At 51.7% G+C, this 25,824-nt stretch overlaps 2 protein-coding genes and 1 pseudogene across 3 annotated transcripts; 2 read left to right on the top strand and 1 right to left on the bottom strand.

The window, feature by feature from the left end:
- The first annotated feature begins 5,903 nt into the window (after positions 1 to 5,903).
- On the top strand, positions 5,904 to 6,834 carry LOC309452948 (olfactory receptor 14A16-like; annotated as a pseudogene). Its single transcript has one exon. The product of its transcript is annotated as an olfactory receptor 14A16-like (transcript).
- Positions 6,835 to 13,441: 6,607 nt separating this feature from the next.
- Positions 13,442 to 14,410, bottom strand: LOC309452947 (olfactory receptor 14A16-like; the record flags this gene model as incomplete). Its single annotated transcript, XM_082077597.1, has 1 exon — positions 13,442 to 14,410. One exon carries the CDS (start codon positions 14,408 to 14,410, stop codon positions 13,442 to 13,444), a length of 969 nt encoding a protein of 322 aa, XP_081933723.1.
- A 9,811-nt stretch (positions 14,411 to 24,221) lies between these two features.
- On the top strand, positions 24,222 to 25,145 carry LOC309452945 (olfactory receptor 14J1-like; the record flags this gene model as incomplete). Its single annotated transcript, XM_082077596.1, has 1 exon — positions 24,222 to 25,145. The coding sequence occupies one exon, from the start codon at positions 24,222 to 24,224 to the stop codon at positions 25,143 to 25,145; it is 924 nt and encodes a 307-aa protein (XP_081933722.1).
- Positions 25,146 to 25,824: the final 679 nt, after the last annotated feature.

Here is a 25,824-nt window from a genome sequence, read left to right as displayed (position 1 = left end):
TTTTCCTGGGCTCCAAAGCTCAGCCTGCTCAGAGTTTGACAGGATTGCTGCAAACCCTGTGACCCAAATCTCTACAACTGTCTCTGCTCAACAGCCTTTTACCCCAGGAAGGGGAAAACTCCCAATGCAGACACCAAACCAGTGCCCAACCTGCCTGGAGAGCCAGCACAGTTGTGCCACACAACAGCAGCCTCTGAGGGAAGCTGGAGGTGATGGGATTGAAATGGTTTCTAAACCAAATCGTAGCATCATAGAATCATTTAGGCTGGAAAAGACCATTAAGAACATGGAGTTCAACCGTAAATCAAACATTTGCCAAGACCACCACTAAAACATGTCCCAAAGAACCACATCTCCACATCTTTTAAACACCTCCAGCAATGGAAGCTCCAATCCTGAGCTGGCAGGACACCATTGGCTGCAGTTGGACATAAGATACTGGTCATGGCTGTGAGTTCAGCCCTCGCTGCAGATTGTCTCACACCCTCACTGAGGAGGGCAGGGGGCTGGGAGATGGGAGCACGTTTCAGTTTCCAGATCCCAGCACAGAGCCCAAACCATCCTGCCCTTGGACTCTGGATCCCATTTCCTGAGATGCAAAGCTGGTGGGACTTCTGTGGATAACCATGTTAAAAGGCATGAAAAGTCCTTCAAATTTTGTGTAATTTGTCTAGGAATGTCAGTTTTATATGCTTATGTACAAATATCTGTAAAATAGTGCTCTGCATCTGTGGTAGCCCCTCTGGCAATGACAATTAAATAGGCATTTGCACTATAAGGCTCCATACCTCATCCACAAGCACACATCTAATGGTTCAGATGAAGGGTGGTCTGCAAACGTCACCCTTTGTGTCCCCAGGTGATGGACACTGCTCATGTGCCTCTGCAGAGAGTGGCAGGAGCTGGATCCCCTTCTCGGGACAGACTCCTTCCAGGAGAGACACAGACGCAGGGGAACTCATCAGGGCTTTACGGCATTTCACTCGGCATCAGTTTTGACATATTGGGTGTTGTCCTGTGACTGCCCTTTCCGCACAAATGATCATACAAACACAACCATTTAGTGAAACATGGTCATAAAGGGGCTTTTATGGACAAGAAAGCTCACCATGAACTCTGGAGAGAGCGAGGAAGTTCATAATAAGCGCCAGCAAGAACCAAGAAGCTCGAGGCCTCTTCTGAAGAGCGGGAGGCCTGAGCAGCCATGATTGGCCATTGTAGGTGTGGGAGAGGGTCATGGCATGTCAGGGAGAAGCAGTGAGATGGCTGATGGCTTCAGTGAACCCTACCAGCCATGTCTGAGCCCAGAAATGGAAAGCAGTTGATGTCTGCAGGTGGAGGAGGAACAGGAGGAAGATTTTCCTGGGAATGCGGAAGGAAGAAAGGCCTCTCTTGGGCTAATCCTATATGGCATTGACATGTCCATGTTGTGCGCATGGCTGTGCCTGGGAGATGGGGAACGGCTGCTGCTGGGGTGGCTGTGCTCAGTCATGGCCCATGAGCTGACCCTGCTCTGCTCCTCTCTTACACTGCCCACACTTGGATGGTCCTCAGGAATCATCCATGAACCTGGTGGATCCATGAACCTCCTGGAGTGATGGGTGTGGATCCAAATAGGGGATTCAAGCAAGTGTGGGACTGGGACATTGAGGTGACTGATGACCATTGCCAGGTGTATGAAAGAAGATGGATGAGTTGTGAGGAGCTCACAGGCATTTCCAACTCCACAGAAAACAACAGCCTTGCAGTTAAAGTAACAGCACTTGACATAAACACCACCCCCAAAACACAAAACACTCACACTGACCACAGGAAAAGCCTTGAAACACAGTTCAGAAAAATCTAGGAGGTCCCAGGGGTCAGGACTCAGCCATTCTGGTGATGAACAAGCATCAAGGGCTGACATGGCAGAAACTTGGGGTTTGCTTCTGCCTTTCAGTTCATGAGAGGTTTGTTCATTCTCTCAGTATCTGCAGTTCAGGATCCTGGCAGCAGAGGGCTCATGAACATCGAAAATGCTCTTACAAGCCAAGGCTCTGTGCATCATTATCCTAAAGGCTTCAAGTCGGGTGTGGCTGATTAGGGAGATTTCAGGAATAGCCAAACAGAGAGCATTTCCACAATAAATAGCAGTTAAGCCAAATTTCTTCTATTTCCTTCCCTGCTCGCCCTTCTCTCCCTTTCCAGAACAGGTGGTATCAGCAGCCTCCAGTCCATGTTGACGTGTTGCATCTCCTGATAAAGACTGAATGTATTGGAAAAGTGGGTGCCTAAATCACCATGTGAGTGAGGAGACAGGCCAGGAAACCTCAAGAGGAGTCACACTCCTCTGGACCAAGAGGTGGGTGTTCCTGGCAATCTCAGGTGCCACAGCAGAGCGATACTTGTGGTCAGGAGCTGGTCAAGTGACCCATCTCCTGTTCTGTAATGGTGTCTGAGTGTGCTCAGGTCACCCCTGACTTGAGCCCCATCCACTGCTGGGTGTTCTCCAGACTCCTGCCTTCAGGAACAAAGTCCCAGGAGAACTTGCTGGTGAAGATGGAGGCAAAGAAGCCATGAAGAACCTCAGTCCCATCTGATTCTACTCTTATGAAGTTCAGCAGCAGGCCCACGTTCACCCTGTCTATTCTCTTACTGCAATTAAGCTCTGTCAGATCATCTTGCTGCCCTTCCTGTACAGGTGTCAAGTCCAGGTCAGGTTTGTCACCATCCCCACATCCATGGACAAGGTTTCTCAATTCCTCCTTTGCAGCTTCCCCTGCTCCCACCTCCTGTGTGCTGCCTTTGTGCCCTGCAGCTCCACCAGTTCAGAGGAGCAGTCTCAAGAGATAAATGCTTCTGTTCATGGGTACTTGGAGAGATCATTCTTGTGTTTGGAGCAGCCTGTCCTGTAAGGATTATCAGATTTCCTGAGCTCCTTCACCATTCAGATCTACTTCCATGTCACCACTTTGCCCACCATCCCCCAGTATGTCAAAGTCTTCTCCTCTGGAGCCCACCAGCCTGTGCTGTGCTGCTGGCCTTCCTCCCTCGCCTCTGGTGCCTGGGACCCCTCTGTGTCCTGCTCATGACAGCCAAGGTGGACACTGGTGTTCACATCCCTCACCTGGGTTTCCTTGTTTTCCAGTTCCAGATCCAAGTGAGAATCACCCTTGTTGGCTCATCAGGCAGCCATGTTAAGCAGTTGGCCCAAGATCCTGTGGACTGTTGGCAGCTGCAGCTTTTCCTGGCCAGTGAGCGTCAGAGCAAATACAGTTCCCCATAGGAACGTACTCATTCACTGCTGAGTTTCTGACAGAAGATCTATTTCTTCTCCATGATCAAGTAATTTGTAGAAGACAACATGTTGTCACCCTGTACTGTGCTTACATGGCAAAGTCTTGGAACTGGGGGTGAGTGTGGGTGTGCTACAGTTGTCACCTCTCTGAGAAGACAACAGGAGTTTGACCAACGTCAGACAGACCCGATTTCAGCTGCTCCAAGATGGACCCACTCCTGGCCAAATCTGAGCCCCTCAGTGATGCCGGCAGCACCTCTGGGATATTGTATTTGAGAAAGGGTAAAAAACGCTGCACAACAGCAGGTGGGAGAGAGGCGGGAGGAGATGGGAGAGAAAAGCTCTGCAGACACCAAGGTCATATCCCATAGGACCCAAGCAGGCCCCTCAGCAGCCAAAGCTTGCTCTCCTGAAATCCTGCTCTTGGCCTTGTTCTCATCTCCCAGGAGCCTCAGCTCCACTTTCCCATCCCTGACTATTCCATCCTGACCAACTCTTTCTGGTTTGTAAGTGCGAAGTCCCACAGGGCACCTCACCCCACTGACTCCTCAGTCACCCGTGTCAGGAAGATGTTGTCAATGAGCTCCAAAACCTTCGTTGTCACCAGCCAGGAACGTGGGAGGTGTGGGACCATAGTCCTGCCCTTGGCCTTGCACAGCCCCACATCACACTGTCCCAGGAAGGGCCCTGGGCAATGTGGGAGGGACAGGATCTGACTTCCCAGGGCTGGGCGTCAGGACTTGGCTCTTTGGTTAATGAAACACATCCAGGTTTACTCAGCATTAGAGAGACCTTTACTTCGCTTTTCCTGACCTGTCATCACTGCCTCCAGTTTTCTGCTCTATGTGGCCCTGGGGAAATTTGCTCAGTAATGTCCTTCAGTGGGACCCATTAACATTACAAGAAACTTTGGAGTTTGCATCTGACTTGGACTACTTGAGAGGTTTCATCAATTTCCTCCAGGGTCTGAAGTTCATGGACTCAGCCCCAAAGCTACCAGAGGGGTCACTAAAGCGCCTTGGGCTGCTCCTGTGCTGCTGAGCTGGGCTGGGCTCCTGGGACACAGGGAGCTCATGGCAGCGGCAGCGCTGCAGAGAGACAGCTCTGCCCAGGAGCAGCTCCTCTGCACACGCAGCAGGGCTGAGGGCTCTGCCTGGGGATCTCAGGAGACGAGCAAGGCAGAGAGAGATTAAAAGTGGTCAGAAATGGGAGGATGACTGAGAGCTCACTGGAGGAGAAACCTTTGCAGCCCTTGCCATGGTAAGTCTCTGCTGCAGGGCAGTGCAGCTGTAGCTCCTGGAGGCATCTCCTGAAACTGGCACAGGCACAGCTTGTGGGATCTGTAAGGACGGGGCTCTTGTCAGGCCATGTTGAACAGCTGTGAAGCCGGGTGATCACCCAGAGGTGCCCAGGGCTGTCCTGCAGAGCAGGGTCCCTGCATCCCAGGGCTGTGCCGGGCAGGGACTCTGCCGCCTGCCAGGGTCAGCGCTCAGCCTGCCCGGGAGATCCCATGGCAGCAGCTGTGGGGGGAAGGAGCGACCCCCGGCAGGGCAGGCAGGGAGCTTGTGGGGTTGAAGGGGGCTGTGTGGGTCAGGGCTGCTCAGAGCTCCAGATCCCCCACAGACATGGCAGAGGGTCCTTCTGAACAAGGACATCAATACAGGAACAGTCACAATGGAAGGAGTCTGTGCTTTCAGTTTTCCACTCTTGGTTGGCTGGGTGTGCAGTGGGAGATGGGAATTTATTTCTGTCTTTGGAGAAGACACTGAGACCCCAGTTCTCGTTAGGACTTGTCTGGGCTGCTCCTGAGCCCCTGCACACACAGAGCTGCCCCTGGGCAGTGCCAGGAGGTGTGAGCAGGAAAGAGCTGAGCACACAGCGGGTGGGACGGGGTCTGTGACACTGACAGGGAGCAGAACCAGGGACAGACACACAGCTGCAGGCAGCACAGACATGAGCAGGGAGAAGGAGCTCCTACCAGATATGCCGGGGACAGGATTTAAGAACCCCCCTGCCCTCCCCTTGCAGTTCAGACACATTTCCCAGTGCAACCCCTGGTCTCCTCTCCTCCCCAGCAGACCCTCTGCCCCAAAGCCATGGGGTCCAGGTCACGAGTCTCCACCTCTGCAGCCGGACCTCCAGGTAAAGGGTTCCTGGAACGGGGTACTCAAAAAAGGTGCTATAAGTACTTGCTCTCCAGTGTCATTATGTGAGTGGCAGCAGCACAGCCGGGTCAGGAGAAGGTTCCACAGCATGCCCATCTGCCTTTCTGTCCTTGCTTTATTTTCTGGTAGCACTGCAGTGTCCTTCCCTGTTTCTCCACCTGTCCCTGGTGCTCTTGCTCTCTGGGTTTGGGGTGGGAGCGTGGGTCAGTTTTTGTTCTGACACCAACACAGGGGGTCTTGACCCAGAGGTGTGTTCATAGAAATTAGATGCCCAAGCTGCATTTTAAACTGTGATGAACTGTTTTTCTCACTTGTTAGAAATAAAGAATGAGTTGAAACATCCCTTCATCAGAGCGGGGGTTTTCCATGAGAAACAGCATGTTTATTTTCCTCAGAGAAGTCTCCCCTAACTTGTCACTGTCTTTCCTCCTTGCACAGGTCCTCATGCCCACAGGCAGCCAATGTCCAACAGCAGCTCCATCACCCAGTTCCTCCTCCTGCCGTTCACAGACACACGGGAGCTGCAGCTCTTGCACTTCTGGCTCTTCCTGGGCATCTACCTGGCTGCCCTCCTGGGCAACGGCCTCATCATCACCACCATAGCCTGGCACCAGCACCTCCACACCCCCATGTACTTCTTCCTGCTCAACCTCGCCCTCCTTGACATGGGCTTCATCTCCACCACTGTCCCCAAATCCATGGCCAATTCCCTCTTGGACACCAGGGTCATCTCTTACATAGGATGTGCTGCACAGCTCTTTTCATTTGCCGTCTTGATCACAGCATTGTCTCCTCACTATCATGTCCTACGACCGCTACATTGTCATCTGCAAACCCCTGCACTACGGGACCCTCCTGGGCAGCAGAGCTTGTGTCCACATGGCAGCAGCTGCCTGGGCCACTGGGTTTCTCAATGCTCTGCTGCACACGGCCAATACATTTTCACTGCCCCTGTGCAAGGGCAATGCCCTGGGCCAGTTCTTCTGTGAAATCCCCCAGATCCTCAAGCTCTCCTGCTCACACTTCTACCTCAGGGAACTTGGGCTTCTTGTGGTTAGTGTCTGTTTAGGATTTGGGTGTTTTGTCTTGATTGTGGTGCCCTGTGTGCAGATCTTGAGGGCTGTGCTGAGGATTCCCTCTGAGCAGGGACAGCACAAAGCCTTTTCCACCTGCCTCCCTCACCTGGCCGTGGTCTCCCTGTTTGTCAGCACTGCCATGTTTGCCTACCTGAAACCCTCATCCATTTCCTCCTCATCCCTGGATCTCGTGGTGTCCGTTCTGTACTCGGTGGTGCCTCCAGCAGTGAACCCCCTCATCTACAGCATGAGGAACCAGGAGCTGAAAGTGGCACTGAAGAAGCTCATTCAGTCATTTTTCTCTCAGCAACAATAAGTTACCCATGTCTCTTCAGAAGTGATTTCCAGTTCATCTCAGGAACCTCCTGTGCATTGAGCATTTCATCTGTGAGAACCATGTTTGTCAAGGAATTTCTTCACCCACGGCACTTCTCCAGAGCAGTGACTCAGAGGCCTGTCTACCTGTTTCTGGGGCCCTGGTACAGCTGGTGTCCTGTGTCACATCTCTGTAATACAGGTGTGGACCCATTTTGAAATCACTGTATTTCTGAAATTGGGGCCATCTTTTTGAAACACCCCGCAAAAGGGGATTTCCTCAGTCTCAGTATTTGGAGCTTGGGCTCTTCTTCCAAAGCTTTGGTCAGCCTGAATAAATTTCTTTCACAAGGCCATGCTGCTGTACTTGTGTTTTTCATGGCTCAGGGGAGGACATGGGGCACCATGTTACATCATGGTGCTGGTTTGAGTGTCCATCTGTGGGTGCCCAGTGTTCCTGGAGATGGTGAAGGACCTTCAGTGATCTGCCTTGGACTGTCTCGCTGTGGTTTCCAGGCACCACAGCCTGCTCCCTGTGCTCTGTGCTTCAGCAGGAGAATGAATGACCCACAGAACCCTGTTTCTGCATTCCCCAGCTCAGGGCAGGCTGCTCTGTCACTGCGGTAGCAGGAGCAGCATGACCAGCTCCTGGTCAGGAGTCGTGTGCTGGTGAGAGGGGCTGGCACAGGAGGGCTGCCAGCAATGGGTGTAAAGGCTCTCTTGGAAACAAGAGCAGGGGACAAAGGGGGACTGGCCTTGCTTCCATCATGCCATGGCTGACCCCAGCCCTTAGGCTGATAGGCTGATCCTTCTCTCTGTCCCAAGCAATCTATCTATCCACCCATCTGTCCATCCATCCATATCAGTACTCCATCTGGGTGAGCCTCCCCATCACGTTTCTCATCCCAAAGAGATCATAGAATAATTTAAGTTGGGAGAGACTCTCAAGATCATTGAGTCCAATTAGTAACCTAACTCTGGCACTAAACCATGCCCCTAAGAACCTCATCTATGTGTCTTTTAAACACCTTCAGGGCTGGTCACTCAACCACTCCTTGGGCAGCCTGTTCCGATGCCTCACAAACTCTTCCATGAAGAAATTTTTCCTAATATCCAAACTGAATATTCCCAGGTGCAACTTGAGGCCATTTCCGCTCCTTCTACCACTTGCTACATGGGAGAACAGACCAACACCCTCCATGTTCCTTTCAGGTAGCTGTAGACAGCAATAAGATCTCCCCTCAGCCTTCTTTTCTCCAGGCTAAACAGCCCCAGTTACCTCCACTGCTCCCCATCTGACTTGTTCTCCAGACCCCTCACCAGCTTTGTTGCCCTTATCTGAACTCACTCCAGCACCTCAAGGTCTGTCTTGTAGTGAGGGGCCCAAAACTGAACACAGGATTTGAGGTGCATCCTCACCAGTGCCAAGAACAGAGGGATGATCACTTGCCTGGTCCTGCTGGCCACACTATTCCTGATGCAGGCTGGGATGCTGGTGGCCTTCTTGGCCACTGGGGCACATGCTGGCTCATGTTCAGTCACTGTCCATCAACACCCCCAGGGCCTTTTCCATTGGGCAGATTTCCAGCCGCTCTTCCCTGAGCCCGTAGTGCTGCCTGGGGTTGTTGTGACCCAAGTGCAGGACCCAGCACTTGGCATGAAATTGAACAAGTCCAAGTGTTGGATTGTTCACCTGGGATAGAGTAACACTGAGTGCAAGTGTAGATTGGGAGAGAACAGCTGGAGAGCAGCCCTGCAGAAAGGGATCTGGCGTGATGGTTGGCCACAGGGTCAATAGGAGGCAACACTGTCCCCCAGCAGTCAAGACAGTAACCCCCACCCTGGGGTGCATCAAACACAGCATGGCCATGTGGTCAAAAGAGGTGACTATGCTGCTGTATTCAGCATTAGTGCAGCCTCACCTTGAGTTCTGTGTGCAGTTCTGGGCCCTACATATTTTTACAACAAGGACGTAAAGGTCCTTGAATGCATCTAGACCATCCCCAAGCCCATTGGAGGCCCTTAGGAAGAGTTCCTCTGTCCAAATATCCAACCCAGCTTGCTGCTGCATGAACAACCAGGAGAAACTGCCCCTGGACCCTCATTCCAGACCCCATCTCTTCCACCCCATACAGGCAGTGCTCTCCCCCTTATCACTGAGGTGGTTCCAGGGACCCAAGAGACACCTGTTGGGTAGGGATATGGTGTCCTTCAGAGCTCCTCATGGTACCTCCTGCTGGGCTTTGTGCCACTGGTCACAACCCTCTGAGCCTGGATGTTCAGCCAGTTCTCAGTGGTGCTAAACAGGAACATGCCCATGAGCACATGGGGCTGCACTGGGAGGAGCGTGGCCACCCAGACAAGGGCCGTTATTGTTCCTCTTGACTCAGCACTGGTGTGGTCACATCTGGAGCCGTGTGTCCCAGTGTGAGGTTCCCCATTCTGGAGGAACGGGAGGAGCTGTCGGGTGGCCAGAGAAAGTCTGGGTCATGTGTGGAGATGTTGAGAGACCCAAACTTCTTTAGCCTGGTGAAGGGGAGCCTGAGGAAACGTGCTGGTTTTACTGAAAATGAGTTAATTTTTTTCATGCATTTTGAACCTCTCTCCTTCACAGCCAGTACAGTTTTTGCTTACATTTACTATGAGAATGATGAGGTAACGCTGCTTCTTCCCTGGGATAGAGTTATTTTTTCCTTTTAGCAGCTTTACAGTGCTTGCCATTTGCTATGAAAGGAATGTCAGAACTCACTGATATCTTGGCTGTTGTCAGGGAAACCAAGGACTTCTTTGGCCATCCAGCTGTGGATGCAGATTGGCAGGTGTCGAGGGTTAAGATTGCGGGCTGACAATAAAACCCTGGCAGATGTATTGTTAACCTCCTCTCCCCCCCACTTCCCCCTTTTTGCCCCTCCCTCTCCCCCCTTCCCACTAAGGACAGGCGATCGGGAGGGAAAGAAGAACAGAGAGAAGAGAGTTGGAAAAATTAAAGATGTTTTACTAATGCTACTAATAAGAATAGAGAAAATAATACAAAATATACAAAACCAATCTTGAAAGTCTCAGCAACTGCAGAGCCAGCACCCAAAGTCCTGGATTAGACTCCGCAGCCAAGTGGAGCTGGATTCAGTCTCTCACTAGGCCTCAGTTCTCAGGGATGAGTAGCGAGATCCTCTCCTAATGTCAGCCATAAGGAAAAGGGAAAAGGTCCTCGTGGTCTCCCACTTTTATATGAAGTATTCACGTGAATGGAATGTTATACACAGTTGGTCAGTTTCTTAGTCACTTGTTTCTTGTCACCCCTCTCGCGAGATGTCCATCCATGCTTATCAATATGTTTGCATTCCATTGATAGGTTTACCAAAACATGGGTCTGGTTCTCCAGGAAAATGCAGTTAATATGAAGGCTTTAGCTGACAGGCAAAATTCACTGAAAGAGAAACTTGTTTTTTAGCAAAACCAGGACAGCAGGAGAGGACGTAGACAGGACAGCACCTGGATTGACATGCAGGCTGATCAATGAAATATTCCCTATGATTAGCGCCATGCTCAGTCTAAAGCTGGAGCCGGCTTTTAGGGCTTGTTACATCCGTTACTTTGGGTTTTCCCGCTGGTTTGGTCAGTCCCATTCAGAAGTTTCATTCTGTCAGGAGTTCGATGTCAGTTCGGCCTTTTGCCGTTCTGCCATTTTGCCGTTGGCCTTTGGGCCTTTCTGCCTGTTGCCGTTTTGCTCTCTCTTGCTGGGATGGGCTGTTCAGGACCAAGGTGCTCCCTTCTGCAGGACTGGCTGCTCCGTGTGACTGGAGTTACACGGGGGATAGCACTGAGTATATTTTCTTAATTTAATTTATCTATTTCTAATTAATTTACCTGGACTATTGTCAGTGAAACCAAGGACTTCTCTGGAGTGCAGCTGCAGGTGCAAATTGGTAGGAGGGGACACAGACAGGACAGCACCTGGACTGACATCCAGGTCAATCAATGAGCTATTCTCTGCCATTATTGTCATGCTCAGTATAAAGCTGGAGATGCCTTTTCCACCCCTTAGTTTTGGTTTTCCGGCCAATTTGCTTAGCTCTGTTTGGAAGTTCCATTCTATTGGGAGTTCAGTGTTCGTTCAGTTTTATGATGTTTTGCGGTTTTTCAGTTGGCCCTTGGGCCTCTCTGCCTTTTCACTTGTACTTTCTCTTGCTGGGATCAGCTGTTCAGGACCAGGGTGCTCTCTTCTTTTGGGCTGCCTCTTCAGCACAACTGGAGTTATGTGGGACATGGCACTGAGTGTCATATATTTGACTTTATGTATATCTTAGTATATTATTAGTAGTAGTGTATTACTTTTATTGTCTTATTAATTTTTTGTCTAAACCCACAAGTTTCTCCCTTCCCTTTCAGTTGTCTCCCTTCTCCCACTTGGGGACTGGGGGCAGGATGTGAGCAGCTCTCATGGACTTAGTTGGTGGCTGTGGTAAAACCATGACAAGAAAGGGCAGTAGTAGCTTCAGAAATCCTGAAAATCACTTTCCAAGATGATGGGAGCAGGGAAACAGCATGAGGAAGGAAAACCATCAGAAACTGCTGCTCTGGAGGCCCAGAGTGGAGCTCAGGATAAAGAAATGTCATTCTGAGCACAGTGCTGTGGTCATTCAGAAGGACTCTGGATCAGCCATGACTTTGTGTTTCAAGGAACAGCTGGTGCAGATGGAGAGACAGCAGCACAGGTGGGGACACACTGGGGTGGGAACAAGGTGGGGAAGCGCATGGGGTATCTGCAGCCTGTGGCAAACAGCCACAGGCCTGGGACAGTGCAGGATGGACTGTGGTGGACATGGCCAAGGGTGAGGCTGAATGTCCCTGAAAGAGCCAAGGTCTTTGTCCCCTTGGCTATGGCTGATGCCACTGCCAACAAGGCCTAAGAAAAGACACAGTTGTCATGGCCATGGGGCCCCATTGTCTCCTTGCACGCCCCCAGGGAGACAAAGAGGTGTCACACCATTGTCCTGCACTGGGCATTGCACTCCCCACAGCCAGAGGAAGAACCTGAGCCACACGTGAGGGACAGGATCTCCCTTCCCAGGGGCAGGGGCTCAAGGCTTGGCCATTGTCCTTCATCAAACAAACCAAGGGCTTTCTCAGCATCAGAGCTGCTGCACTTTGCCTTTGCCTGATGCAATCACTGCCTCCAATTATCTGCTCTAACGAGTCCCTGGGGAGGCTTTGTCAGGAACAGCCCTCAGTGGGGCCCATTAATGCTTCAAGGTACTTCGGAGTTTGTTCTGACTTGGACCCTTGAGCAGATTCTTCAGTCTGTGCTTGGTATCTGAGGTTCATGGACTCAGCACCAAATACGCCATGGGGTGCATTAAAACACAGAAAGCCCTAATGAGCGATGTTTCTTTCTGTAATTTCTTCAAATCTTCCAGACTTGTAGAACTAACTGGAGAGGTTTCAATGGGACACTTGCTGATGAAGATTTCAAAGAAGATTTCATAAAGGAGGGTTTTTTCTTTCCAGGGTATTTTCTGTCATTTTCCGCTGTATAGAAGAAGTGACAGCAGCATTCTACACTGGACATTGAACCACAGGCTCTCCTGCTCTTCTCCTGGGATGTCCCATCTCCCCACAGAGCCTTTGCCCAAGGAGAGCACACCTGCACTGGCCTGGCTGCCATTCCTGCACCCTGTCCCCACGCTGCCCACAGCCCCGAGCTGGGGGTTTTGCTCTGTAGATCAAGTGGGCTGTGGTGACTCTGCGGGGCCATGCTGGTCAGGCTGGGAGGCAGCCCCAGCTGGTGGTGGTCACTGACCACGTCCCACACAAGTTCTTGGGTGGCCATGGAGGCTGCTCAGAGGGACCCTGCCTTATTCACCTTGTGCGTGGGTGCTGGCCACCAACAAGCAACACCTGAGCAACCAGCCTGAAGTCCCTCGAAAGCCACACTGGGACCATGATCTTCTCAAACTGAGCCCACAGAGAAACAAGCAAAGCAACAAGCCTCCTGAGAGTCTGTTACTAAGGAATGTTCTTCAGGGAACTTTGGAAGAAGACCTCACCCTTCAGGCACTGTGCTAAGGAGATGCCCTTGCTGATGGAGATGCTGTTGTGAGGCCAGCTCTGTCACAGCAGTGCCCACCGCCTGTCCTGGTCACAGGACTGACACAGCAGGACGGCGACCAAGCCTTGGGAGCGCTCAGGCCTTGCAGCAACACAAGGGCTGAGAAGGAGAGTGTGGGAGTGGAAAGAGAAGGACTCTGGGCAGAACAAGGCTGGTGCTGCCTGGCAGAGCTGCTCTGCTGGGACTGTTTCCTCCATCTTCACACACAGACACCCTGTGCTGAGCTTCACAAAGGTTGCAGACGAAGGATCTCAGACAAACAATTCACTGCAGGGTCATTTATTTTTTTAAATACACAGAGAGCACAGCTTCTCATTTACAAGGTATTTGAGTTGATCTATAAAGGTGGACAGAGATGTGGGATGAATAATAACATTTCTTTGAAGGCAATACTATCAGAGTTAAAAAAGCAAAACCAAACAAGTCTTCCCCCAACTCCAAAAATTCATCTAAAACTACAAAATATAAAAAAGACAGGTTGGACCCGTCGTGAGTCATGTCATGAGTGATATACAGAATATGGGAAGTTTAATGCCTTTGTAAAGAATCCAGCCATTAGTTGCTTCAAGGCATCCTTGAGCTCCTGGTTCCTCATGCTGTAGATGAGGGGGTTCACTGCTGGAGGCACCACTGAGTACAGAGCAGACACCACCAGGTCCAGGGATGGGGAGGAGATGGAGGGGGGCATCAGGTAGGTAAACATGACAGTGCTGAGGAACAGGGAGACCACGGCCAGGTGAGGGAGGCAGGTGGAAAAGGCTTTGCGCCGTCCCTGCTCAGAGGGGATCCTCAGAACGGCCCTCAAGATCTGCACATAGGACACCACAATGAACACAAAACAGCCAAATATAAAACAAAGACTAACCACAATAAGCCCAAGTTCCCTGAGGTAGGAGTGTGAGCAGGAGAGCTTGAGGATCTGGGGGATTTCACAGAAGAACTGGCCCAGGGCATTGCCCTTGCACAGGGGCAGTGAAAATGTATTGGCCGTGTGCAGCAGAGCAGTGAGAAACCCAGTGGCCCAGGCAGCTGCTGCCATGTGGACACAAGCTCTGCTGCCCAGGAGGGTCCCGTAGTGCAGGGGTTTGCAGATGGCAACGTAGCGGTCGTACGACATGGTGGTGAGGAGACAATACTCTGCTGTAGCAAAGAAAAAGAAAAAGAAAAAAAAGAGCTGTGCAGCACATCCTGAGTATGAAATGGCCCTGGTGTCCCACAGGGAATTTGCCATGGATTTGGGGACAATGGTGGAGATGGAGCCCAGGTCAATGAGGGCGAGGTTGAGCAGGAAGAAGTACATGGGGGTGGGCAGGTGCTGGTCCCAGGCTATGGTGGTGATGATGAGGCCGTTGCCCAGGAGGGCAGCCAGGTAGATGCCCAGGAAGAGCCAGAAGTGCAAGAGCTGCAGCTCCCGTGTGTCTGTGAACGGCAGGAGGAGGAACTGGGTGATGGAGCTGCTGTTGGACATTGGCTGCCTGTGGGCATGAGGACCTGTGCAAGGAGGAACGACAGTTACATGTTAGGGGTGACTTCTCTGAGGAAAATAAACATGCTGTTTCTCCTGGAAAACCCCGTCCCTGATGGAGGGATGTTTCAGCTCATTCTCTCTTTCTACTAAGTTTGAATAACAGTTCATCACAGCTTAAAATGCAGCTTGGGCATCTAGATACCATGAACACACCTCTGGGTCAAGACCCCCTGTGCTGGTGTCAGAACAAAAACTGACCCACACTGCCACCCCAACCCCACAGAGCAAGAGCACCAGGGACAGGTGGAGAAACAGGGAAGGACACTGCAGTGCTACCAGAAAATAAAGCAAGGACAGAAAGGCAGACGGGCATGCTGTGGAACCTTCTCCTGACCCGGCTGTGCTGCTGCCACTCACATAATGACACTGGAGAGCAAGTACTTTTAGCACCTTTTTTGTGTACCCCGTTCCAGGAACCCTTCACCTGGAGGTCCAGCTGCTGAGGTGGAGACTCGTGACCTGGACCCCATGGCTTTGGGGCAGAGGGTCTGCTGGGGAGGAGAGGAGACCAGGGGTTGCACTGGGAAATGTGTCTGCAATCGAGAGCATGTGAGAGAGGTTCCTAAATCCCATCCCCAGCATTTCTGGTAGCAGCTCCCCCTCCCTGCCCATGTCTGTGCTGCCTGCAGCTGTGTGTCTGTCCCTGGTCTGCTCCCCGTCAGTGTCACAGACCCCGTCCCACCCGCTGTGTGCTCAGCTCTGTCCTGCTCACACCTCCTGGCACTGCCCAGGGGCAGCTCTGTGTGTGCAGGGGCTCAGGAGCAGCTCAGAAAAGTCCTAACGAGAACTGGGGTCTCAGTGTCTTCTCCAAAGAGAGAAATAAATCCCCATCTCCCCCTAAACACCCAGCCAACAAGGGTGGAAAACTGAAAGCACAGACTCCTTCCCTGGCAGCTGTTCCTGTCTTGATGTCATTGTTCTGAAGGACCCTGTGCCATGTCTGTGGGGGATCTGGAGCTCTGAGCAGCCCTGACCCACACAGCCCCCTTCAACCCCACCAGCTCCCTGCCTGCCCTGCCGGGGGTCGCTCCTTCCCCCCACAGCTGCTGCCATGGGATCTCCCGGGCAGGCTGAGCGCTGACCCTGGCAGGCGGCAGAGTCCCTGCCCGGCACAGCCCTGGGGTGCAGGGACCCTGCTCTGCAGGACAGCCCTGGGCACCCCTGGGTGCTCACCCGGCTTCACAGCTGTTCAACATGGCCTGACAAGAGCCCCGTCCTTACAGATCCCACCAGCTGTGCCTGTGCCAGTTTCAGGAGATGCCTCCAGGAGCTACAGCTGCACTGGCCTGCACCAGAGACTTACCATGGCAAGGGCTGCAAAGGTTTCTCCTCCAGTGAGCTCTCAGTCATCCTCCCAGTCCTGACCACCTTTAATCTCTCTCTGCCTTGCTCGTCTGCTGAGATTCCCAGGCAGAGCCCTCAGCCCTGCTGCGTGTGCAGAGGAGCTGCTCCTGGGCAGAGCTGTCTCTCTGCAGCGCTGCCGCTGCCATGAGCTCCCTGTGTCCCAGGAGCCCAGCCCAGCTCAGCAGCACAGGAGCAGCCCAAGGCGCTTTAATGACCCCTCTGGTGGGTTTGGTGCTGAGTCCATGGACCTCAGACCCTGGAGGAGGGTGATGAAACTTCTCAAGTAGTCAAAGTCAGATGCAAACTCCAAAGTTTCTTGTAATGTTAATGGGTCCCACTGAGGGAACCTACTGAGAAACAATATTCACGTTTGTTTAGAGAAGAAAACTGGAGGTAGAGATGACAGGTCAGGGAAAGCAAAGTAAAGGTCTCTCTGATGCTGAGTAAACCTGGTTGTGTTTCATTAACCAAAGGAACAAGTCCTGACCCCAGCCCTAGGAAGGCAGATCCTGTCCCTCCCACGTTGCCCAGGGCCCTTCCTGGGACAGTGTGATGTGGGGCTGTGCAAGGCCAAGGGCAGGACTATGGTCCCACACCTCCCAGGTTCCTGGCTGGGGACAAGGAGGGTTTTGGAGCTCATTGACAACATCTTCCTGACACGGGTGACTGAAGAGTCAGTGGGGTGAGGTGCCCTGTGGGACTTCACACTTACAAACCAGAAAGAGTTGGTCAGGATGGAACAGTCAGGGATGGGAAAGTGGAGCTGAGGCTCCTGGGAGACGAGAACAAGGCCAAGAGCAGGATTTCAGGAGAGCAGGATTTGGCTGCTGAGGGACCTGCTTGGGTCCTATGGGATATGACCTTGGTGTGTGCAGAGCTTTTCTCTCCCATCTCCTCCCTCCTCTCTCCCACCTGCTGTTGTGCAGTGTTTTTTACCCTTTCTCAAATACAATATCCCAGAGGTGCTGCCGGCATCACTGAGTGGCTCAGGTTTGGCAAGGAGTGGGTCCATCTTGGAGCAGCTGAAATCAGCTCTTACTGACGTTGGTCAAACTCCTGTTGTCTTCTCAGAGCGGTGACAACTGTAGTACACCCACACTCACCCCCAGTTCCAAGACTTCGTCATGTAAACCCAATAGAGAGGTACAATGTGTTGGGTGTTACAAACTACTTGATCATGCAGAAGAAATGGAAAAGATCTCCTGTCAGCAACTCAAGGAGGAAGTCTCCAGTCAATGAGCAGGTTCCTATGGAGAACTGTAATTGCTCTGACATTAACTGGCCTGGCAAAGTGGCAAGTGCCAACAGTCCAGAGGATCTTGGGCCAATTCCTTAACATGTCTGCATCGTGGGCCAATGAGAGTGATGCTCACCTGGATCTGGAATTGGGAAACAAGGAAACCCTGGTGAGGGATGTGAACATCAGTGTCCACCTTGGCTGTTGTGACCAGGACACAGTGGGGTCCCAGGCACCAGAGAGGAGGGAGGAAGGCCAGCAGCACAGCACAGGCTGGTGGAATCCAGAGGAGAAGACTATGTCAAACTGGGGGGGCTGATTCAGGTGGTGCCATGGGAAGCAGCCCTGAAGGGTGAAGGAGCTCAGGAAATCTGAGCAGCCGTACAGGACAGGGTGCTCCAAGCACAAGAATGATCTATCTGAGAACCAGTGAAATGAAGCATTTATCTCGTGAGGCTGCTCGTCTGAACTGATGGAGCTCCAAGGCACAAAGGCAGCACACAGGAGGTGGGAGCAGGGGAAGCTGCAAAGGAGGAATTTAGAAACCTTGGCCATAGATGCAGAAAATATGCCAAAGCTGTCCTGGACTTGATACCTGCAGGGGAGGCTGAGGGCAGCAAGATGAGCTGACACAGTTTTCTTACAGTAAAATAGTACACATGGTGAACGTGGGCCTGCTGCTAAACTTTGTAAGAGTAGAATCAGACGGAACTGAGGTTCTTTTTGGCTTCTTTGCCTCCATCTTCACCAGCAAGGTCTCCTGGGCCTTTGTTCCTGAAGGCAGGAGTCTGGAGAACACCCAGCAGTGGATGGGGCTCAAGTCAGTGGTGACCTGAGCAAACTCAGACACCATTACAGAAAAGGAGATGGGTCACTTGACCAGCTCCTGAACACAAGTATTGCTGTGCTGTGGCACCTGAGATTGCCAGGGACACTCCTCATTCACATGGTGATTTAGGCACCCACTTTTCCAATGTATTCAGTCTTTATCAGGAGATGCTCCAGAACAATATGAACAGGAAACTGCTGAGACCACCTGTTCTGGAAAGGGAGGGAAGGGCGAGCAGGGAAGGAAATAGAAGAAATTTGGCTTTATTGCTATTTATTGTGGAAATGCTCTCTGTTTGGTTATTCCTGAAATCTCCCTAATCATCCACACCTGACTTGAAGCCTTTAGGAAAATGATGCACGGAGACTTGGCATTTGAGAGTATTTTAGATGTTAGTGAGCCTTCTGCTGCCATGATCCTGAACTGCAGATACTGAGAGAATGAACAAACCTCTAATGAAGTGAAAGGCAGAAGCAAACCCCAAGGTTCTGAGGGTGTTTGGGACCCCATGAAGGGCCATCACTGACACAGCTGTGAAGGAAACAACCAGTGCAGGTCCCTGTCCCTGGAGACTGCTGAAGCAAAGACTTGGAGACGCTGGTTCCAGTTGGTGAGGGCCATGTGGAGGTGGCTCTGATGACATGTCAGCCCTTGATGCTTGTTCATCACCAGAATGGCTGAGCCCTGACCCCTGGGACCTGGTAGATTTTTCTCAAATGTTTTTCAAGGCTTTTCCTGTGGTCAGTGTGAGTGTATTGTGTTTTGGGGTGGGTTTTATGTCAAGTGCTGTTACTTTAGCTGCAAGGCTCTGGATTTCTGTGGAGTTGGAAATGCCCGTGAATTCCTCACAACTCATCCAGCTTCTTGCATACACCTGGCAATGGTCACCAATCACCTCAATGTACCAGTCTCACACTTGCTTGAATCCCCTATTTGGATCCATACCCATCACTCCAGGAGGTTCATGGATCCACCAGGCTCATGGATGATTCCTGAGGACCATCCAAGTGTGGGCAGTGTAAGAGAGGAGCAGAGCAGGGTCAGCTCATGGGCCATGACTGAGCACAGCCACCCCAGCAGCAGCCGTTCCCCATCTCCCAGGCACAGCCATGCCCACAGCATGCAAATGGCACTGCCATACATGATTAGCCCTCAGAGGCCTTTCTTCCTTCCGTATTCCCAGGAAAATCTTCCTCCTGTTCCTCCTCCACCTGCAGACATCAACTGCTTTCCATTTCTGGGCTCAGACATGGCTGGAAGGGTTCACTGAAGCCATCACCATCTCATTGCTTCTCCCTGACATGCCCTGACCCTCTCCCACACCTACAATGGCCAATCATGGCTGCTCAGGCTTCCTGCTCTTCAGAAGAGGCCTCGAGCTTCTTGGTTCTTCCTGGTGCTTGTTATAAACTTCCTCGCTCTCTCCAGAGTTCATGGTGAGCTTTCTTGTCCATAACGGCCCCTTTATGACCATGTTTCAGTATATAGTTGCGTTTTTATGATCATTTGTGCAGAAAGGGCAGTCACAGGACAGCACCCAATATGTCAAAACTGATGCCGAGTGAAATGCCGTAAAGCCCTGATGAGTTCCCCTGTGTCTGTGTCTCTCCTGGAAGGAGTCTGTCCCGAGAAGGGGATCCAGCTCCTGCCACTCTCTGCAGAGGCACATGAGCAGTGTCCATCACCTGGGGACACAAAGGGTGACGTTTGCCAGACCACCCTTCATCTGAACCATTAGATGTGTGCTTGTGGATGGGGTATGGAGCCTTATAGTGCAAATGTTTATTTAATTGTCATTGCCAGAGGGGCTACCACAGATGCAGAGTACTATTTTATAGATATTTAAATATAAGCATATACAACTGACATTCCTAGACAAATCACACAAACACTTGAAGGATTATTCATGCCTTAAACATGATTATCCACAGAAGTCCCACCAGCTTTACATCTCAGGAAATGGGATCCAGAGTCCAAGGGCAGGATGGTTTGGGCTCTGTGCTGGGATCTGGAAACTGAAACGTGCTCCCATCTCCCAGCCCCCTGCCCTCCTCAGTGAGGGTGTGAGACATTCTGCAGCGAGGGCTGAACTCACAGCCATGACCAGTATCTTATGTCCAACTGCAGCCAATGGTGTCCTGCCAGCTCAGGATTGGAGCTTCCATTGCTGGAGGTGTTTAAAATATGTGGAGATGTGGCACTTTGGGACATGGTTTAGTGATGGTCTTGGCAGTGTTTGATTTACAGTTGGACTCCATGTTCTTAAGGGTCTTTTCCAGCATAAATGATTCTCTGATTCTATTATTTGGGTTTAAACCATTTCAATTCCAACACTTCCAGGTTCTCTCAGAGGCAGCTGTTGTGTGGCACAACTGTCCTGGCTCTCCAGGCAGGTTGGGCACTGGTTTGGTGTCTGCATTGGCAGTTTTCCCTTTCTGGGGTAAAAGGCTGTTGAGCAGAGACAGTTGTAGAGATTTGGGTCACAGGGGTTTGCAGCAATCCTGTCAAACTCTGAGCAGGATGAGCTTTGGGCCCCAGGGAAAATGGAGATGGGCTGAAGGATGTTTGTGAACAGTGGTGCTGTCACTAGTAACAGTAGCAGAATACTCTGTATTCTTGGTTATGTTGATGAATTAAAGCTCTTTAATTTCCCTCCCAGCAGTCATTCTCACTTCTCAAAATACATATTGCATCTCAGTACTTGGCCTCTTGTATGAAGTCCTTGGAACAGTGTTTTCTCCCACTTCCACCTTTTTTATCATTGAAAGAATACACCTGTTGGTCAGAATTTCTCCCAAATCACCCCTTCCATCCTTTTTCTCCTTTCTTTTTCTGGTGTGAGGGGCAGGTGGCATGGGGGAGTTGTTTCCTTTTTAGCCAAAGAAAGCCAAGGAACAGATCCCAGGTTAGTGAAAAGGCCCAAAGGAAGTCAGAATCTCTATGTGGTGTGCACTGACAATACATTGTTCCCTACATTTCTAATCTCTGAAGTCCCAACTGTGCAGCAGAGATTGGAGTTATAAGCCCCCTTCATCTGCCCTGTTTGGCACCATGTAAAATGGAACTACCCCAGTCAAGAAGTTGGTTTTGATTCTCTTCACAGCCTGGAGCAACACATGGGCCAGGAGATGAACCAGGATGCTCAGAGAGGACTAAAACTTCTTGGTTCTTAAAGTTCCGGTGTTCCCTGGAATCTCAGCAGACAAGTTGTGCCAATTGCTCGGTGCAAGGAGCTGGTCAAGAGCCTTGTCTCCATTTCTATAATGATGGATTTGTGTCTGGCTGATGTGCAGACTCTGTACATGGATGTTGACACCTGTTGAGCAACCTGCTCTGAAAGGGTTAACAACATGGGCTGTTCTTTCTGGAAGGGTATTAGGACAGCAAAAAATAAAATCTTGGCTCAGGGCAAAAGAGAAAGGATGGAAAAGTTGTGGTCAGGACTGTTTGGGGGCACTTGTAAAGCAGCCCTGCACCTCATGTGAATTATTCCTGTGGTCAGGGAGAACCTGAGAGCTCTCCCTAATTTGAAAATCACAGAATCACAGAATGGACTGGGTTGAAAAGCCCTCAGAGATCATCCAGTCCAACCCTTGTTCCAACTCCAGTCCTTTTACTAGATCATGGCACTAAGTGCCATGTCCAATCTGAGTTTAAAAACCTCCAGGGATGGTGAGTCCAGCACCTCCCTGGGCAGCCATTCCAATCCTGACCACTCTCTCTGCACAGAATTGCTTTCTAATATCCAGCCTAAATTTCCCCTGGCAGAGCTGAAGCCCATGCCCCCTTGTCCTATTGCTGATGCCTGGGAGAAGAGCCCAATCCCCAACTGGCAAGAACTGCCCTTTCAGGTAGTTCTAGAGAGTGCTGAGCTCAGCTCTAAGCCTCCTCTTCTCCAGACTAAACAAGCCCAGCTCCCTCAGCCTCTCCCCATGGGTCTTGTGTTCAAGTCCCTTCCCCAGTCTTGTTGCTCTTGTCTGGACCCGCTCCAGCACTTCAATCTCTTTCCTGAGCTGAGGGGCCCAGAACTGAACACAATACTCCAGGTGTGGCCTCCCCAATGCAGAGCACAGGGGAAAGATCACTGCCCTTGTCTTGCTGATGACGCTGGTTTTGATACAGAGTCTCCTCAATCTCCATGAGCTTTCCAAGATGGTGGAGAGTGGCCTCACTGTGACATCGTCCTGCTGTCCCAGCTCCTGGGATGCTGCCCCTGCTGTCCCATAGACTGGAAAGGATTGTGTTAGTTCCAGTGTCCCCTGACTTGATCCCCATCCGCTGCTGGTTGTTCTGCCTCCAGTCACAGAGGCCTGGGACACATGGCTGGTGAAGATGGAGGACAAGAGGACACAGGGATTCTCACCTCTTTCTCTTATTAAATTCTTCAGTGGCCACACAGGGTCTTTGTTTCTCCTTTAACTGTTCCTGCAGTAGTAGCAGCTCATTATGGGGCCCTTGAATTGCCTTCCAGGTCTAGACTGAGTTCTGATCTGGACTGTTGCTGTGCTTGGAGGCTGCTGTCCTTGAGACCAGATGAACTCACTCCTGCCACCCTGCCTGGCAGTTCATTCCATCCGTGTCACAGCTCTGTCTGCAGCACTGACAGCTCCAGCTCCCCAGTCAGGTCCCTGGCTGAGGACATTGCCTCACATCTGGGCTGAGCCACCCCAGCTGTGGCACCAGCCCAGCTCTGACCTGCACAAGAAACCTGGTACAAAGTGTCCAAGAGCCCATGTGTGCAAAGGCTTTGAATCAGAGCACAGACATGACATGGCCAGAGATTGATGAATGTCTCTCTAGACCTAGGAGTGTAAAACCAAAACAAAATGCCTGAACTCATTCAACTGAACATATTCCTCCCCCGGCTTGGAGGAATTAGATCCTTTGCTGTAACATTCCTGGTGTCCTGTCTAATGATGGGACAAGAAAAGTTGATTCTCATACTAATTCATTGTTTAATACAAAGAACACAATGATGTGTCTCTGAAGAGGAGAGAGAATCAACATCACTGATTACTTCAGGTTGTTTGAAAGGATGTGCCCCTGGAGCCCCAGGGACACTTGGAGGAGCCCAGAGGGGACAGAGAAAGGGACATCATGGGCTGCTCCTGTGCTGCTGAGCTGGGCTGGGCTCCTGGGACACAGGGAGCTCATGGCAGCGGCAGCGCTGCAGAGAGACAGCTCTGCCCAGGAGCAGCTCCTCTGCACACGCAGCAGGGCTGAGGGCTCTGCCTGCAGCACCGAGGGCACAGGAGCCAGGCACAGAGAGGGGCAAGGCAATGGAGGGGGTTGGTTTCTGAGGATTCAATGAGACAATCACAGTTCTAACACGGTAAGTCTCTGGCTGTAGGACAATGCAGCTGCATTTCCTGGAGGGAGACCTTAGGCTGGTACATCCCACAATTTACAGGATCTGTCAGGTCTCTCTCACAGTATCTCTGTTGTAGAGGAGAAGAACACACTCCAGAGCAGGGCTTCCCTGCTGCACTGTCAGAGGGACAGGGAATGATGACAACTTCTGCTGAGGGTGACTGCAGGGGGAGCACCCAGGGGTGCCCAGGGCTGTCCTGCAGAGCAGGGTCCCTGCACCCCAGGGCTGTGCCGGGCAGGGACTCTGCCGCCTGCCAGGGTCAGCGCTCAGCCTGCCCGGGAGATCCCATGGCAGCAGCTGTGGGGGGAAGGAGCGACCCCCGGCAGGGCAGGCAGGGAGCTGGTGGGGTTGAAGGGGGCTGTGTGGGTCAGGGCTGCTCAGAGCTCCAGATCCCCCCACAGACATTGCAGAGGCTCCTTCTGAACAACAACATTGATACAGCAACAGCTGCCAGGGAAGGAGTCTGTGCTTTCAGTTTTCCACTCTTGGTTGTCTGGGTGTGCAGTGGGAGATGGGGATTTATTTCTCTCTTTGCAGAAGACACTAAGACCCCAGTTCTCGTTAGGACTTGTCTGAGCTGCTCCTGAGCCCCTGCACACACAGAGCTGCCCCTGGGCAGTGCCAGGAGGTGTGAGCAGGACAGAGCTGAGCACACAGCGGGTGGGACGGGGTCTGTGACACTGACAGGGAGCAGACCAGGGACAGTCACACAGCTGCAGGCAGCACAGACATGGGCAGGGAGAGTTTTGCCCCAGAGCTGTGTTTATGGAAACTAGATGCCCAAGGTGCATTTTAAACTATGATGAACTGTTTTTCTCACTTGGGAGAAAGAGAGAATGAGCTGAAACATCCCTCCATCAGGGAGGGGGTTTTCCATGAGAAACAACATGATCTTTTCCCCAGAGAAATCTCCCCTAACTTGTCACTGCCTTTTCCTCCTTGCACAGGTCCTCATGCCCACAGGCAGCCAATGTCCAACAGCAGCTCCATCACCCAGTTCCTCCTCCTGCCGTTCACAGACACACGGGAGCTGCAGCTCTTGCACTTCTGGCTCTTCCTGGGCATCTACCTGGCTGCCCTCCTGGGCAACGGCCTCATCATCACCACCATAGCCTGGGACCAGCACCTGCACACCCCCATGTACTTCTTCCTGCTCAGCCTCGCCCTCCTCGACCTCTCCATCTCCACCATTGTCCCCAAATCCATGGCCAACTCTCTGCGGGACACCAGGGCCATCTCATACTCGGGATGTGCTGCACAGCTCTTTTCATTTGCATTCTTGATGGTAGCAGAATATTCTCTCCTCACCATCATGTCGTACGACCGCTACGTTGCCATCTGCAAACCCCTGCACTACGGGACCCTCCTGGGCAGCAGAGCTTGTGTCCACATGGCAGCAGTTGCCTGGGCCACTGGGTTTCTCAATGCTCTGCTGCACACGGCCAATACATTTTCACTGCCCCTGTGCAAGGGCAATGCCCTGGGCCAGTTCTTCTGTGAAATGCCCCAGATCCTCAAGCTCTCCTGCTCACACTCCTACCTCAGGGAACTTGGGCTTCTTGTGGTCAGTGCCTGTTTAGCTTTTGTGTGCTTTGTGTTCATTGTGGTGTCCTATGTGGAGATCTTCAGGGCCGTGCTGAGGATCCCCTCTGAGCAGGGACGGCACAAAGCCTTTTCCACCTGCCTCCCTCACCTGGCCGTGGTCTCCCTTTTTGTCAGCACTGGCATGTTTGCCTACATGAAACCCTCATCCATTTCTTCCCCATCCCTGGATCTGGTGGTGTCTGTTCTGTACTCGGTGGTGCCTCCAGCACTGAACCCCCTCATCTACAGCATGAGGAACAGGGAACTCAAGGAGTCTATAAGGAAAGTGATGACTGTTTTCTTTTCATAAGCTGTAATGAAGTGACCTCCTGCTTCTGCATGTCACTTGTAATATAACGCATTACTAGTTCAACCTGAGTTCTGTAGCTTTTGTGGTGTTTTTGTTTTTGTTTGGTGTTGTTGTTTTTTTTTCTTTTTTTCTCTTTGGTGTTTTCTTTTCTTGGTTGTATTAATGCTGTCCACAAGCAAAATTATGTCTTCTGTGTCCATATCTACCTGTCTGGTGTGTCCCATAGTCTTTGTGTAAATAAGGACCCGTACTCTCCGTGTGTATAAAGTGAAATAAAGGACCCTGCAGTGCCTTGTTTGCCCAGAATCCTCTCTCTGGGATCTCTGGTGCTGCAGGAGCCATGGCTGTGTGCTGAGGGGGAGTGAGCAGGAGCCACCCTGAGCTGGGTCTTCCTCCCATCCTGACCAACGTGAATCTGCGGACTCACCCCATGGCCCTGGGCACCACAGCCCACTTGCTCTGCAGAGCAGCAGCGCCAGGTCGGAGCTGTATGGAGCATGGGAAGGGGGGCAGGAACAGCTGGCCAGGTCTGCACAGATCAGCTCTCTTGGGAAAGGGCTCTGTGGGAAGACGGGATGTTCCAGGAGAAGAGTGGGGCACTGTATGTGTGCAGAGAAGACATGGAGAGAGAAACCCTTTGCTGTAGGTGGCAGCTTGGGGCAGGTGGCCCTGGCACTGT

The sequence above is a fragment of the Streptopelia decaocto genome (genome assembly GCF_964273445.1).
Source record: "Streptopelia decaocto genome assembly, contig: HAP1_SCAFFOLD_58, whole genome shotgun sequence".
Lineage (NCBI taxonomy): Eukaryota > Metazoa > Chordata > Aves > Columbiformes > Columbidae > Streptopelia > Streptopelia decaocto.
This window is presented reverse-complemented; position numbering and strand designations above follow the sequence as displayed.